This window comes from Athene noctua, chromosome 5, assembly GCF_965140245.1.
Source record: "Athene noctua chromosome 5, bAthNoc1.hap1.1, whole genome shotgun sequence".
NCBI lineage: Eukaryota > Metazoa > Chordata > Aves > Strigiformes > Strigidae > Athene > Athene noctua.
Window position 1 is genome coordinate 32,327,331 of NC_134041.1, and position 16,263 is coordinate 32,343,593.

General features: G+C 49.8%; 1 protein-coding gene across 1 annotated transcript in view; it reads right to left on the reverse strand.

Annotated features, from left to right (window-relative positions):
• Positions 1–462: 462 nt before the first annotated feature.
• Positions 463–16,263, reverse strand: part of PAPPA2 (pappalysin 2) — a 95,751-nt gene continuing 79,950 nt past the window's right edge. Inside the window, exons 21-22 of the mRNA XM_074908293.1 lie at positions 2,881–2,979; positions 463–913 (exon numbers count right to left, since the gene is read on the reverse strand). Of these exons, the coding sequence (XP_074764394.1) occupies positions 839–913; positions 2,881–2,979 (174 nt within the window). The 3' untranslated portion in view covers positions 463–838. The remainder of the gene's footprint in view (positions 914–2,880; positions 2,980–16,263) is intronic.

The window sequence follows — 16,263 nt, forward strand, 5'->3', positions numbered from 1 at the left end:
CCAGGGCCATAAGCAGAGCCAGGCAAAGCACTGGCAAATCCCAAGGGCAAAACTTAGTGCCTGCAAGATGTCGAGAGCACCTTGAGGTTGCAGCCTCCCTGCCACCTGCCTGGAGACCTCTCTCCTGGCAGGGCCTGGTGTTTGGCTTCTCTCTCTGTTACTCCTTCCAGCTCCCTCTCAGCAAGGAAGGGGAAATCCTCCTACCCCGACCTGCGCTTTTCCCAATGGTTTGTACTTCACAGCAGCATGGGTGTGTGACAAAGGATATCCTTTCTCAGCTTCATTTCTCAGAGCAAAGAAAATATAATATATATTTTTATATATATTATATATATGTATATATATATATATAATTAAGTTTTAAATATTTGCAGAGAGATCACAACTACCTCGACCTTGCTAAAAGAAGCCTGTACAGCAGAGGGGGGTGAATAGTGACACAGTCCAGAGCAAAGACAGACACTCAGAAGCAGACCAGGACAAACATTCATGGCAGTGCCCAGGCTCTCTGTGTGGAGCCAGCCCAGCACATGGCCGAGGTGGTACTGACCCCTGGCTGAGCCCCTCGAGTGTGCACCGGGCCTCTGTGTCCCAGCAGGGTTCAGGAAGGAGCAGTGATGGGGAGGGGACCACCACGCTCCTGCCCCCCCCCCCCCCCCACATCCCACTGTCTGCTCTGTGGCAGCCACCCATCCCTTCCATACGTGGTGGCCATCCCTCTGCCCGGCTCTCCCTTACTCTTCCTGCCCCCTCACACCCTGCCGTTCCCAGCAGCTCCTTTACTGCCCCTTCACTCCTCTGGTGCTCGCCTGACTGAGAGAGGCCCTTCGTGATGACGCTACTGGTTCTCCTCGGCCTCTGGGTCTCGACACGTGCATTCATCCTGATCACAGTCAGCAGCAAATGGAATCACCTGGGGGGACAGAGGGGAGGTGTAAGCCTACTTTGAGATACCTGGCTCCTGGCGCCCCTATGTTCCTGCAAGCCCCCTCCATCACAGTACAGACAGAGAGACACTCTGGGCTGCACCCTGAAGTTCTTGGCATTGTGAAGACTGCCAGGCTCCACACTCACTAAGAAATGGGCTCTGATACAAGCTGTCCCCGGCTGAATTTTCTTCTTAGCATTTTCCTTTTTCTTAACTTGTGTTTCAAGTTTTGCAACCAAGGGTCAGCTTGAATCTTGTGCCCCAAAGTCTCCCCTGATGAGTATGGGGCATTTGGACTAGGTCAAGCAGTGTTGAGGCACCTCTAGATTTTAGTTTTACTTTGACCCTTATTAGAAAGCCCCTCCTTGTCCACGTCTGAGCCCATGGACCTGTCCTTAAAGCTACTCCTGGCTCTTCCAGGCTCACCAAAGCATGGATGTAGCATAGCCTCACCTTCTGCAACTCTAGGAAAAACTCAACAAAGCTGCCAGCTTCAAAGGCTGGCCTCCACACTACCCTATATAGGAACCAGGGTAGATACATACAGTTCTTGTGCATTATGGATTAACAAAACCCAGGCAGGCTAGAGGCTGTGTGAGCAGGAATGGCTTTCAGTGGGGGAGGGAGTGGGTCCCTGTAGGGCAACCCACAAGCTGTGCTGCTTTGAGACATCCCATGCAGGTAGAGAGGCTCATTGCAGATTGCTTTCTCTGCGACAACTGTATGCAGCCGAGTAAGATTATGTCACCTTAGCTGGTAGCAGCAGAGCAAGGTGGGAGGGCACCAGCAGAGCGTCTGGCTCCCGGTTGACAGTTGCCCAGTCATGGGCAATGGGAGCTGAGAAAACAGTTTCCTCCAGAGGTTTTATACACACCAGGCTCAGAGCCAGGAGTTTTTCTTATTGTGGAAGCACATTTGATTTTTCACAGCCTGGGCCAGTGAGAAGCTGGAGTGGATTTTTGGTGTTTAAACCCCATATTCTTGCAGCTGCCTTAACAGTGACGTGCTGGAGGCTTGTGCCACAGGAGATCTGGGATGTGTGGCTGGGGCTACGTCTCCTGAGAGCCGTGGGACTGAATCCCCCCACTTCCACTGTGAACCCACCCTTTATTTTGTCCAGAGATCCAGATGTCTCAGACCTCTTGAGAGCCATGCCTTGCTCTGAGATGTCATGATATCTCTGTAGAGGTTTCACTCATCACTTGGGTGTAAAGTCTTTTCTCTCCTATCTCAATTGGATCTTCCCAGGATTTTATTTTTCCTTTTCTCTGTGTGTGTATGTGTGATGAAAGGAAGAATGATTCAAGCTCCACAACAAAGATGAGAAGATCCAAATTCACATATTTTTGCAGTGAGAAATTATCTCATGGCTATGATTTGTTTTGCTGTTGGATATGCTTAGGAAGGATGGGCTGTGAGTGCTGGATAGCAAGTTAGGTGGGAGGGAAGGTTGTGATGGGAAACAAATAATGGTCTGTGCAACCCTAATGCCAAGTTGTTCCCTCTACACTATTCCTCCCTCCTTCCCTTCCCAGGAGAACTGTGAGGGAAAGACAGCCCATAGTGGATGCCAATGGATCATACCAAAAATCCCCTGAGATTGCTCAATTATACGACAAGGTGACTTCTGACTCACTATGGCTAGCACTACATTCTATGGAAGTCATTACTTTGGGACTTGTTTCCCAAAATGAGAGGGAATCCCATGAACCTCAGTGGGAGCTGGGCTGAGCTTTTAGTCCTGCTGGCCCAAGTCCAAGCCCCGCTGTTAATCAGTGGGATGATGTCTATCAGCTTCAGCTGGCTTTGGTTTAAAATCATGGGTTTGTTCTCTGTTCATGGGAGAATTGCATTACAGGCTCAGTTCCACAGCCAGCAAAGCATAAGAGCATGGCTACCAGTCACCACTTAATCCTAAATCCCAGCCAGCACTGCAGAAATTGCTCACTTACCTTCCTGGAGGACAGTGTGGAGGAGCAGCAGTCACCCCCGTCATACTGGCAGTATGCCCGGTTGTTAATGGTGTCGCACCAGCCGTCTGCTTGGAAGGGCTAGGCAGAGAAAGAAGTCTTTGCTGAAAGGACTGTTCAAAAGCATAAAGTTTCCCCCAAAATCAGAGATCCCAGGTCCTCAGCAAGGCCCCTGTGCACTTCTGGGAAGGGCCAAGGCCCAATTCCACCATACACAACTCCCTCTTCAAAGCCAAAGGGCACCAGAAGACTGGTATCCTGGCTGATGTGTATGGAGGATTGGGTGCTGTGAGGTCAGCAGCTGTAGCTCGAGGAACAGGGAATTGTGTCAGGAAGAGAGAAAGCAAATCTACATCACTAGGGAGTGCCCCAACCTGAATGCCACATGTCCTCATTCCCGTCTCACTCAGTGCTTCTCCACGGAGTCCATTGCCACTCAACGATTAGTCACTTCACCACATCATCTGCTTGTCCATCTCTCACATTACTCTCATGTGTCTCCACTGTAACCTAGCTCTCTGCATGTACAGCTGGGGCAGGACTCTCTAAGAAGCTGACCCAACTCTTCTCTCCAGCATCTCACCTCCCAAAGAGCTTGGCTCTGAAGTTGAGCTTGGTGACCTGGCTTGGGCAGCTAAGTGCAGGGAGGCTGTTATGAGGATCGATAAAGCATTCTGCTAGAGGATCAATGTCAGGAAGGCAGGTCCTTTATCTCCCTTGGACTATGAGAAAGGTTCAGTAAGGTCAGGAGTCTCCCAGAAGTACTTGCACTCAAGCCAAGCCAAGCCAAGCCAAGCATTGACAAGTACTGGTTGCAAGGATTATGCCTTTTCCAGAATGTTCTTGCTCTGGCTCTGACTCCAAGGAACATGTCCCCAAATTCCTCTAGACTCTCCACTGGAAGCTCTAGCCCCGTTCAGATCACATGGCTCCACCAAACCTTGACAGGTTGGATCACAAGGCCACTTATCTGGTGGCCAGCTGGGACAAACAGAAGGGATAAGACATTAAGCACTAGCTCCCTGCAGGCCAAATCCAACTCTGGATTGAGCAGAGAGGGCACCAGCCTACTGGTAACCAGCAATAAAAGCAACGTGGCCACTTTCCAGCTTCAGCCTTGGCCATCTTCCTCCTCGTTTCTCTTCTTAGTGGCCCAAATCTCACCCTCTGTAAGGAAACCATGTGATTGAATTGTGATGGATTTTGCATTGTCAAAATAATGGTGGGTCCTCTTTGTGTGGCACGGCCCAGTGACCTTTGCTGCTCTCCTGTGAATCACTGTTGAGTCTGCCTGGACAGCTGGGGATTTGCAGAGCCCAACTTAATTTGGTGCAGTTCAGATAAATGCTCCATCACTAACAAACATTTACTTTAAGCTCTAACATGGAAACAGAAAGCTATTGAAGAAGAGCTTTCTGTCCAGAAATGTTAAATGGCACAAGCAGCCATTCAGAAATACATTTTACTGTTGTTTACATGAGTCATCTGATCAGAGAAGAGAAACAAGCAACTGGAGCTGAGAAGCAGCCAACTAGGGCTGAGAAACAATGCTGTGTGACTGGTGCAACCAAACAACACACATGTGAAGCACTTGCAATGAACTGTCAGAAACTATCTGCAGCTGAGGTTTATTGATCACAGAGACACATCAGCACTGCCAAGCAACAACCCAATGTGCTAACAGAATGGAGAAGCCATTCCCTGACTGAGTGATTAGTACTGAAATGTTTCTCCCACTCTAGGCCCTGTGATGGTAGCTACTGGCCCAGCAACCATGGCCAATCTCCAGGAGGACTGCTGTCATCAGAAAGGACCCTTGGAAACCTGGCCACCCCTTTGCTCATAGAAGCAGCCAACCCATTTTGCTGGATCTGGTGACCCCTGCAACAGCTGGGCATCAGAAAATACCTGCACCCAGCCTTTGATGGACACTCACCCATAGCATCCCTAAACTGAATGACAGACAGCTGAAAAATGTCACTTCACCATGACAGCCCTGTTTCCACTGAGCTGAAGCCAACATGCAGGACTGGTGATAATACCAATAATTCACATGAAAAAGCCATGCCATAACCAGGGAACCAGTGTGGCTTTTTGTCATCATGTCTCACAAGGAACAGAAATGACCTCAACCCAGTCTAATGTCACTTTAGGAAGTAGCAGCAGGGATTATGGCAAACCACCGTGCCTGTCTGTGCTGTCAGTACCACAGTCCCTGGGCCAAATCCAGGTAGCCACAGAGAGATTACGTTTGCCTGGAAGATCTCAGAAGAGAAGAAGAAAGAGTACACCTTCCTACAGCTAGGGAATTGAGGCACAGCCGGGTTAGGTAGCTCACTCAAAACCAGGAAGGGATTTGACTCCTATCATCACTGTTGCAAACCATGTCTGGAGGAGACCAGGGTGCAATTTCACCAAGGCAATAGGGTTAACACTCCTCTTCCATTGAAAAGTGTCAGCGGGTCTTAAATGACAGTGATCAAAAAAGGTCTCTGAACCACGAAGCAACTTTGAGCCCCAGGAGGGCCAGGGCATGGATGCTGGGGCTGGTCACTGGAGGGATGCAGGCAGGGCACCAGCCAGGGCCACTGGCAGGGAAGAGCTCTTCTGGGTGTGATTTGCTTTTGCAGCCTTCCATGTGGTAGAGTTTTTCCTTGAGCTTTGCTCCATATGTCATGACTCACTGGCAAAACAACACCCGCTGCTTCGGTAGTTTCCATACAATTACGGGGAGGTTTGCCCATCCCGGCTACACAGGTCTGAAATGATTTCCAGATCTTGTGTGCAAGGTGGGGGAAGGACAGAGGCAGGGACAGGATGGGAAGGAGAGGCTCTCTGTTTCTCTCTACACCTATTAGGGCTAATTGCCCCCTCCTCTCAACCCACTGAAGCCCGTACCCCACCCTAAACAAATACAGGCTTCTATGGCAACACTTGTTGGGGAAACTTAACAACTCATGCTCCAAATTACATTGGAAAAACATATGAGGGGAAAAAAAAAAAATGACTAATTGGACTCAAGGCTCAAGAGAGCCAGGAGCAGGGTTCGGGGACTGCTCTCCCTACTCCTCGCCCAGTGCCTGGAGAACACAGTGATTCCTGTTGCTTCGCCTTGTCAAGAATCTCCAGCTGGTTTCATCTTTGCAAGCAGAAAAAGAAAAGTAAGGTGCTGGTGGGTCACCCTTGAGGGCACAGGTGGCCATCAGTCTCATTTTGATCTTGCAAATGTCACGGCAAGGGAGGACATGGGCAATGCAACATGCTAAGAGCAGGTGATGTGAGAGAGGAAAACCTGCACAGACTGTTCAGCCTGTGTTTGAGCTATGTAGCTCTGCAGAAAGCAATGCCAGTAGTGGGAGGAGGGAGGTTTGCCCATGTTGGTGACTTGCAGACCAACGATGTTTTAAAATTCTGGCATGAACAAAGAAAACACCAATGCCCAGCTATGCCATGCAAAGGCAATGGATGTGATCCAGGGAAATGGCCAACTGGGTTTCAGTCACCAGAATATGCATCCTCCAGCACGAGGGGGAAAAGGGCCAGTTGAAACAGCTCATATAAACTGAGGAAAAAATGAATAAGGTAATTGCAACTGCTTCATGCCACGTTAAGTGATAGGGAGCTGCTCAGCTAGGCAGTGTGCCACTGAGGCAGCCAAAGAGCTGGGCTGTGTCAGCAAATCTCCCCACTCGCGCCATCCATCTTCCTTGTTTATTCAGACAGAAGCTTCAGCGGGGCATGTGTGAGCATGTGGAGGTGCAGCATCTGGCACTGCCGGACCCGAACCCTGAGCTGACGGCATAAAAATAGTAACCACGAATCAAGTGCTTGGCAATTTAAACAGGCTAAAAAAACACAGGCTCTCAAAGCTGGGAATAGGCATAAATGAAAAGAGAAAAAATTACAGAAAAAATAAAAAGAGGGAAAAATATTGCAGGCAAAGGAGGGATGGGAGAAAGGACTGGTTATATCCCACTGCATCCCAGGCAGAAGCATCTCGGAGGGCTTGGCAGTGCCATTTCACTTGATGCTGCTGAGAGATGCCATGCAAGGAGCAGCATTTGCACACAGTGTTTTTCCACCATCCCTGCAGAATCCCTGGGGCCAGAGCCAAGCTGCCTGGCTCCCTCCCCAGCTCTGGCATCCTGCCCGGTGGGGAGCACCCAGTGCCATCAGGGAGGCAGGCAGGGTCCAGATGCTTTTCTTCAGATCCACCTTATTTGTAGGTTGATTCACCATGAAAAAGTGTGAAAGGGTGCAACAGAGTGAAGGAAAGATGGAGCATGAACCATAAGTCACAGATGCCATTGATATCATACATATTTTGGTGCTGCATCATGAGTAATTGATGAACATTATTTCCAAGGAATTCAGGTTTTGCTCTGGTTGAGCAGACCTAAAGGCCCAGTACCTTGCTTTTGGCAATGAGCTGTTCCAGATGCTTCAGAGGAAGGTGGAGAAAAAGAAAAAAAATTCAGTGTGCACCTGGCCAATTGTGTAACCAAAGAGCTGAAAGGCTCTTCTGCGCTGCCACTGGGGTGGAAAGCACTTGCGATTTCAATCTGTCCATAGCTAGAGAAAGCCTAGATCTGTTTCAGGGGATCAAGTCCAGCCTTAACAAGCAAAAAGTTTCCACCCAGCCTTCAGGAGGCTGATGCTGCTTCCATACAAGGAGAGTGTGTAGTTTTCTTTCATGCTGCTTCTGAGTCAGCATGGATTTTGCTGTGCTTGTCTCCTTCCCTTTGGGCACTGGTATTTTGTGCATTGACCTTGGTTCCTTCGCATTCTGAGATGACCACATGCAACCCTGCAGCTGAGGAGGTGCAGGTGTCTTCATCCTGTTTTCAAAGAAGCCCCAGAGGAACCATCATTTTGGCAGGGCAGACAGGCAGGCACCAGCCCTGCAAAAGCCATTGTGCTGTCAGACCCACGCCTAGTGCATCAGCTTCACCACTGTTAACTCTGCTCTTGTGATGGATGAGTCACCAATGATGGAAAGATCAGTTTGAGGAGACAACAGGGAGATAGCATGACAAGGAAGACAGGGACAGGGTCCAGCGATAAACCTCTGCCAGGGAAATGTCTCCCTTCAGTGTGCACATGGTCTCCCAAGAGCCGCTGCCTGGCAAGGTCTTCAAGAGCAAGCCCCCAAAGGCACCAGCACGTGCTAAGCGCCAGAAGCGAGGAAGCAGCTGTATCCAGGGCCAGGCTCTCACCTAGTACAGCTGCAAACCCCTGCCCATCTGACAGCAGAGGGATGCGTATTGGGTTTGTGTGGCAAGGTTTTGGTAGTGGAGGGGCTACAGGGGTGGCTTCTGTGAGAAGCTGCTAGAAGCTTCCCCAATGTCTGACAGAGCCAATGCCAGCCGGCTCAAAGATGGACCTGCTGCTGGCCAAGGCCAAGGCCATCAGTGACAGTGGTAGTGTCGCTGCAATAACATACTTTAGGGGAAAAAAACCTGCACAACACCAGCAGCAGCCAGAGAGGAGAGTGAGAATATGTGAGAGAAACAATCCTGCAGACACCAGTCAGTGAAGAAGGAGGGGGAGGAGGTGCTCCAAGCACCAGAGCAGATATTCCCTGGCAGCCTGTGGTGAAGACCATGGTCAGGCAGGCTGTGCCCCTGCACCCATGGAGGTTATTGGTGGAGCAGATCTCCACCTGCAGCCTGTGGAAGACTCCATGTTGAAGCAAGTGGATGCCCGAAGGAGGCTGTGACCTGTGTGAAATCTGTGCTAGAGCAGGCTCCTGGCAGGACCTGTGGCCCCATGGAGACAGGAGCCCACACTGGAGCAGGTTTGCTGACAGGACTCATGATCTCATGGGAAGCTCACACTGGAGCAGTTTGTTCCTGAAGGACTGCATCCCATGGGAGGGACCCATGCTGGAGCACTTCTGGAATAGCTGCAGCCTGTGGGAAGGACACATGCTGGAGAAGTTCATGGAGAACTGTCTCCTGTGGGAGGGACCCCACACTGGAGCAGGGGAAGAGTGTGAGGAATCCTCCCCCTGAGTAGGAAGGAGCAGCAGAGACAATGGGTGACAAACTGACAAACTGATCGCAACCCCCATCCTTTCCCCACTTCACTGCTGGCGGGGAGGAGGCAGAGAAATCAGGACTAAAGTTAAACCTAGGAAGAAGGGATGGGTGGGGGGAAGGTGTTTTAAGAAGTGGTTTTAATTTCTCGCTATCCTATTCTGATTTTATTGGTAATAAATTTTTTTTTTTTTTTCCTCAAGTTGAGTCTGTTTTGCCCATGATGGTAACTTCTGAGTGATCTCCCTGTCCATATCTCAATCCACGAGCCTTTCATTATGTTTTCTCTCCCTTGTCCAGATGAGGAGGGAGAGCAATAGAGCAGCTTTGGTGGGCACCTGACATCCAGCCCGGTCAACCCACCACAGGATGTCAGCCCAAGCTGGGGTTTACAGAACTGCAGGACATGTATCTTGAGCTGCCCCAGGACTGAAGACCGCTGCAGCTTCAGGGGTCTAAGACATGCAAGAGAAGCAGCATCCCAGTTGAAAGCTGCTTCATGCGGCGGGGATGCATGGAGAAAGGAAAGCATGAGGAGGCTTCTCCCTGCCAGATGCCTTTCCTTCCTTCTTTCCCACCTCGGCCACTAGCCAAGATGTTACAGAAAGTTCTGGGAGGTCCCTGGGAGGACTTGAAGGGTACCCAAAGCCTTGTTAAAAGTCCGGTTCACTTAAAGCCCCTATGCATCTACCACCCCAGCTTAGGTCCCTGGAAATTCCCCCTCCCATCTCTGTCCACATCCCTCCAACATTGCTCCAAACCACTGTTTCCCTACAGGAAACTCAGAATGGTGTCATTCCCTTCAGCCACAGCCATGACAGGAGCGAGTTAAAGCAATGCTGTAGAACAGTGTCCCCAGGACACAGCCCTTTCCTTGCACACACACAGACACACACACTCTCATGCTGGTGAGGCAGAAAGCCCGGCCATTCTTGGCTTCCCCCTGCTTGCCCAGGAAAGTTGACTGGGAATGCAGACTGTGGGAGGAAATGACAATGTTCATTGTTTGGATTAAATATTTTTCTTGGCCCTCTTTCTTGTTGCAGTGTGTCTTTTATTATTTTTTTTTCTCCCCCCCTCGACACCCCAAGCACATTCACTTTCCCTCTCTCCTTCCTGAGGCTCTCCAGCACGCAAGGAGGAAATCATCTCTGAAAAACACAGAGAGGGACAAAGAGGGAACAAGACTGACTTCTGCTCAAAAAGCTTTTCGGGATGCCTTACTGTCCTGAGTCACCCCAAGGAGTGAGATCAACCTGGCCCATTGCAGTGAGGCAGGCAGTGTAAACACCACTCAGAGGAAGAGAGCTCTAGAAATTTGGCAAGAGGCACCTGAGACCAAGGGCCCTGAAGAAGAGAAAAGAGAAACAAATTCCTACAGACCCAGCACTTCATCCACCATTTTTGTGGCTCCCAATTTCTGTCCCCTAAGCCAACACTCTGCTCCTTTTGAATCATGGCAACTGTGCCTTGGAGCCACATCCTTGCAGGATGGTTTGCTTGGAGACATCATGGACCTGCCCAATCACCTCAGACACAGCCAGAAAGCAAAATGAAGAAATACCAATTGTTTCTGAACTTGCTTGTGTCCCTGAGCCACTCACTCATTGACTCAGTGTGCAGATCATTTTCATCACATCTCAGGTCTTTGGGAACATCTGCTCAGCTCCAACATCCTTCTTGCCAGGCCTCACCAAGAAAACAGAGGCCTGTTGCTTGAGAAAGTGCTCCATATACTTAAAGGAACGCTTCAAAGAAGAGGTGACAGACTGGAAGGCAGCATCCTGCTGTCTGGTTTCAGCCTGCATGACATCACTTGTCCCACCATGCCCAGGGCAAGCAACAGTTCAGCTCCCAGCAGTCTTGGTATGCAGCTCTAGGTGTTCTTAAGGACCAAGGGGGTCCCTTACACATGGGTTTCCTGCAAACATCTGGGGCCCGTTTGAATCAGTCTGATTTGAGTTTGGATATGATCAGTGTCTGAAGTGGGGAGGTTAGATTCTTGCTTTGTCTCCAGCCTGAATGCTGCTGTAAATTACTGTACTGAGAGAGCAGGTCCTTGCTGTCATGGTGTCTGAAAGTGCTTCTGTGTCCCAGGGCAAGATTTGACTTGGACACACTTCTGCTGAAGAAGTATGTGGCACTTTGGGCTACTGAATGGGGATGCATTTCTTTATTTCTGTCCTGCTCTGTGCCTTGCTCCTCAGAGACCCCATGTCTCAACAGACAGTGATGTGGAAAGGACTTTGCACAGTCCATGGGGAACAGGAGTGAAGAAAAGTATGGAAAACTGGTGTAGATGAACATCATATCAGAGCAGGTCTTTGCTTCCATAATGCATCTGTGTCCATGATCTATTCATGGTGGGGTCCTTAACCTTGTCCTTCTTACACATTTCAGTGCTAGCAGGAGAAGAAAAACAGAAGCAGGAAAGAACAAGCAAAGGGGAGCAGAGGAAGGTGTCATGTGTCAGTAGTGCCCCTGGCAAGCATGGTGGTTCCTGGAGATTGGTCCCCAGCACTCACCATTCTCAGGGCTGCTTCTGCAAGCACAAGAGAAGCCAGGACTTCCCCTGCCACGAGCACCAGCCTGCAATCCTGCCCTCAGCAGCTCGCCTGCCACCATGGATTAGATCTCCTGCCAAGCCATTTGTGCAAAATATGTTGCAGGATAGAACGGGTTATGAAAAACAAGCCCTGAAAACCACAAGGGCCTCCTGACCCACTTGTATCTGGTTTCTGCCAAGTTCTTGCTACAGATCTTAAACAGAAAGAAAAACAATGTACAAGGGATGAAGGAACTGAAGGGGAATGAATATTCGTGTTGGAAGAACAGTTGGCTGGGCTATGCCTGGGGATGTTTGTTTATTATCAGAAGCAACGCATTGATTTTAATTTCAGTGGTTGCTTTCAGTGGCTTTCCACTCCTCCCTCTGTGTCACAACTGCATGACTGTGACTGCTGGGAGAGGAGAAAGTGGACAGGGATGGAGGGATGGCAGATGGCAGCTGAGCTGAAGAGGGCAGAGAAGCAGCCATAGGTCAGGGCATCCCAAGTGCAGGGAGCCTGCACACTGTGGCCTGTGCGAGCTGGGCCTGCTTCCACCTCTTTGGCTTTCAACCACCACTGGTGGTGTGCCTGGATGCTGTTGTCCTATCCTTGACAAAAGGCCCCAATCTTTCGGGGCTCTTTAAGCCTGTCCCTGCAGGCAGGACAGATACACCTGGCTCCTGTCCTTGCACCATACTGGCATGTGATCATTTTATTTCCCTCTGCTTTGTCATAAGAGAATGAGGTTTCTATAATCACACTCTACGTGTGTGCAGGGGACAGAGATCTTCTCACAGTTTAGGAAAAGTGTGCCTCAGCTGAGAGTTTTGGAAGAAGGATATATTTCTTTGGGCTCATCCGCTGGAAGGCTGTATCCCATGATAGCAGCCTGTGCTGATTATGGCAAGAGCACCATGAAAACGTACCCAGCAGACATGTAGAGAGCTCCCCATCTTGCCTTCCACCTCCCCAGCATGAAGGGCTTTGCCTTCACCCAGTCAGGGGCCAGGTCTGATCCAGAAGTGACTGCTGTCTGCAGTCCATGCTCCTAGTACTCCCCCACCATCTGCACTTGTTGCATTAAACATGGTGGAAGGTATAGCTTTGCCTGGGCCTTTTGGTATCTGTTTGTGGCCCTGATGTCCACTGATTTTTTAATCCCTTTTTGAACTTAAAGCTAGTACTCACCGCTGCAGTCTCATGTAGCAGCCAGTTTCAGAGTCCAGTGCTTGCTGTGTCCAAAGCACTTTCTTTCACTTGTTTGAAACAAACCCCTTGCCAGACTCTGTGAGTGCTCCCCAGTTCTGCATCCATCGTAACTAGCACTTCTGTGACTTGGCAAACCTGCAGCAGTCTTCTGTTCTCCAAACTGAAGAGTCTCAGCTGTTTTAGGGTCTCCTTGAAGGAGTGGCATCCTTTTAACCATTTTGATTGCTTTTTCCAACTCTGCTGCATCTTCTTGAGATGTGGAGGCCAATAGGTCATGTACTATTCAAAATTTGAATGTACCAGGATCTAGGGCAACTCATCAAGTCCAGTTTGGTCACCTGGACCACATGGGCTTTAGACTTTGGCTTTGGTGAGATTTGTGAAGGAATAGCAGTCACATGGTCTGCCTCTTGCCTGCCTGCAAGAGCAACAGTCACATCCAGTAGGATCTTCTCTGCATTTTGAAAGCCAGACAGCAGCCAGAGGAAGAGTCCAGGATGGATAATGGTGCCATGAAATGCTCACATGGAGACAAGAAACTGATGATGCAAGCAACAAGACAGGGTGACTGAATTCTGGCCATGCTGTGCTACCTAGTTGCTCTAGAGAGTCTCCTTGGAGAAGCTGGGGTGCTTGTAGTCCTCATTGCCTTAAGGCCCAGGAGAGCAGAAGAGGATGTCTTTCCTGGAGCAGAGCATCCCACCAGCATCATGTTTCTGCCTGGTTTCCTATGCTGAGCTTTGCCACAGTACAAAATCAGAGCCCTCCAAGGTCTGAGATGAGGGATAACCAAGGAGCCCCAGTGCCACTGATGGTGAGGAGCAGAGGCAGATGCCTGCAGCTGGACCCCAACTGCAGTGCTTTGCCCAGGAAGCAAGTTGCACCCTGTCACATTAAAACACAGTGGGACCCTGATTTTAGATAAGGCTTCTCACCATCTGTAGTGCATATGTCTTCAAAGGGGTTAATTCTGGCTGACAAATGCTGGACACAAGCCACAGATGTGTGGAACAAGGGTTTTGTGCGTGCTGGTGGGAAGAGCCAAGGATCCATCGGGATCCTTGACTACCTGTTGGATCAAGAGACTTGAGAAAAACTTGCAACCACAAACACACTTCAATCCCTATTTCATAATTTCCATTGTAATATCTCAGCAAAACCACAAAACAGGGAATGGATGAGTGTTTTACGATCATGATAACATGACCAGCAGCATGCACAAGGGCAGCGAGACCTTGTCCGCACACAGGGAAGACCTGAGAAATACCCAGAAGCTCATGCTCACAACAGCTTTCTGGTATGGCCCATCTTCACTAAAGGCATGAAGCAGAGACCTCAAGCCAGAGTCTCTTGACGTTCCCCTAGAATGCAGGCAGGACTGCTCAGAGCAAAGCACAGCAAAGCCAGCCCTAACCAGAGAAGGCACCAAGTCACATCAGGAAGGAATTGCTATCTTAACAGAGGCAGACCACAGCTGTGGTAGCTTTTGTCCAGCTCCTACCATACCAGTATGAAGCTCTGATTCCCTGTAGTCTGCACAGAGCATGCTGTCTTAAATCCCTTGCAATTAATCCTTCGCTACCTTCAGACAATGATGAAATAGAGCTGGAGGGTGGGGGCAAAGTCAGCATGTTGCACAGTGTATTGGCTGCCCAGAAAAGCCTGCCCACCTTCACTCTGATCACTGCAGCAACAGCCTGCCTTCCTCTAAGTGTATTTGAGCAGAACATTGGTGGTTACTCCATCCTGTGAGTAACACTGGGTAAACATGTTGATGATAAAATAAGTGAACTTTTCCACCTAAACCACAGCCACAATGTTGAACCACAGGAGGCCCTGTGGTGGGACATCACAGGGTGCAGAGCTAGTGAGTTGCACAACAGGAGCCACATTCATGCATGTGCTATTTTGGACCATGACAGGAACAATCCAAGGGAGCAACCTGGATCACTGTACATGCTGTCTCCTCCTCTGAAGTCAACAGCCTCACTTGCTCTGGGGCACAGGAGGAGAATAACTGAGAGGTGGTCACCTCAGGATGGATTAGGAGAACTGGCTCCAGATGCTGCAAACATCTCCCTCACAGGAGCTGAGCTCACCACCAGGACCACAACTGTGTTCTCCCAAATCATGGTGCAGAGGAGGGGTTTCTCTCCTCCTCCACTACCCTCTCCACCCAGCCCCAAGCCTTCTCTTCCAACCTCCCTCACCCCTGCACCCTTCCTCCACACCCCACACCCCCTAAGTCCCCCCTGCCCCAGCACTGATGGCAGGGGATGAGGTGTTCCATTGGACCTCAAGAGGAAAAGCATGCTTCGTGCTAACGTGTATTCCTGACAGGCTCCTGGAAAGGTTTGCATCCCTCCCTCCCTCGCCTGCTGAACTATGTGCCTCCCTGCTCTGGAAATAGGGAACTTGGCAAGGCACAGCGAGACAACGGGAAGCAGATGGATGACCAGATTAATGGAAAGAGAAGGGAGGTGGGGAGAGGAGCGAGAGGGATGAGCAGGCAGGCTGATCTGCTGCCAGCGTACAATAAAGATGAGTGAGAATCCCTCTAACGCCATTGTGTGGTGACCTGAACTTTCCAATGTGAGGCAGGGCTCCAGCTGGGGCTGGAGAAGTTGAGGCTTGGCTACTGCTGCCGTGCCCCAGTCTGAAGTGACTACACCAGGGAGATGGTACAAGCAGCCAGGTGGCCTGGATTTCTCTTACATAGGGTTGTTCCCCTCACTGAGGCATCCAGATGAGAAAGCTTCCTCTTCCAATGTGCTCTTGGCAGTCAATGGAGAGACAACATCTCTAAGGAGTGACACAGACTTGAGGTGACTTCGGCAGTCCACTGGAACAGCATTTCATTGCCCAGTGGAGAGAAGAGGCTGGGCTCCTAAAGGAGGTGCCCCCAGTAAAGAATTACTGTGAAACTAGGAGGAACCTGGAACTAAGATGTCCCATGGACATGGCAAGTCAAACTGACCCATTTCAGACCCAGCAGGGACTATGTTGTACGGCAGCAGAATATTTCTTGTGCAGGTAAATGAAGGGGAGAAAATGAAAAGGTGGGCAGAAGGGACCATGTAGCAAGGACAGATTACAGGTTGTATTCCATCTCTACCTGACTCTTGCTGTCTGATGTCCCCAGACCCCACAAGAGATTGGGCCCCAAGTGAAACGGACCTCTGAGAACTGCAGTGCTTTTGGTCATAACAATGGAGGCAGAAAAGGAATAGGAATGAAGATGGAAGACAGCACAGATGAGGTGGAAAAAAACATTCACAGCATTTTCTGTGGTCAAGCAGAGGGACTGGTAACACCTCCCTTCTTCCTAGTGATGAGCAGCAGCTCCCAGAGCAATACTTTGAATGAGACACTTTTAGTAAGAATATTCTTTATGGCCAGACAATGACTACTATAAAACACATGTGAAAAAAGTTATCTAGGAAGACTTGGCTTATCAGCCCAACCTTAACAACCTGAAGCATTGTAGAAGAAAACCTAATGGAAGGAATAATCAAAGACACATATGTGAGAAGTGAGGAGGGAGGAGGAGAACAGGGAGGAGGCAGCTG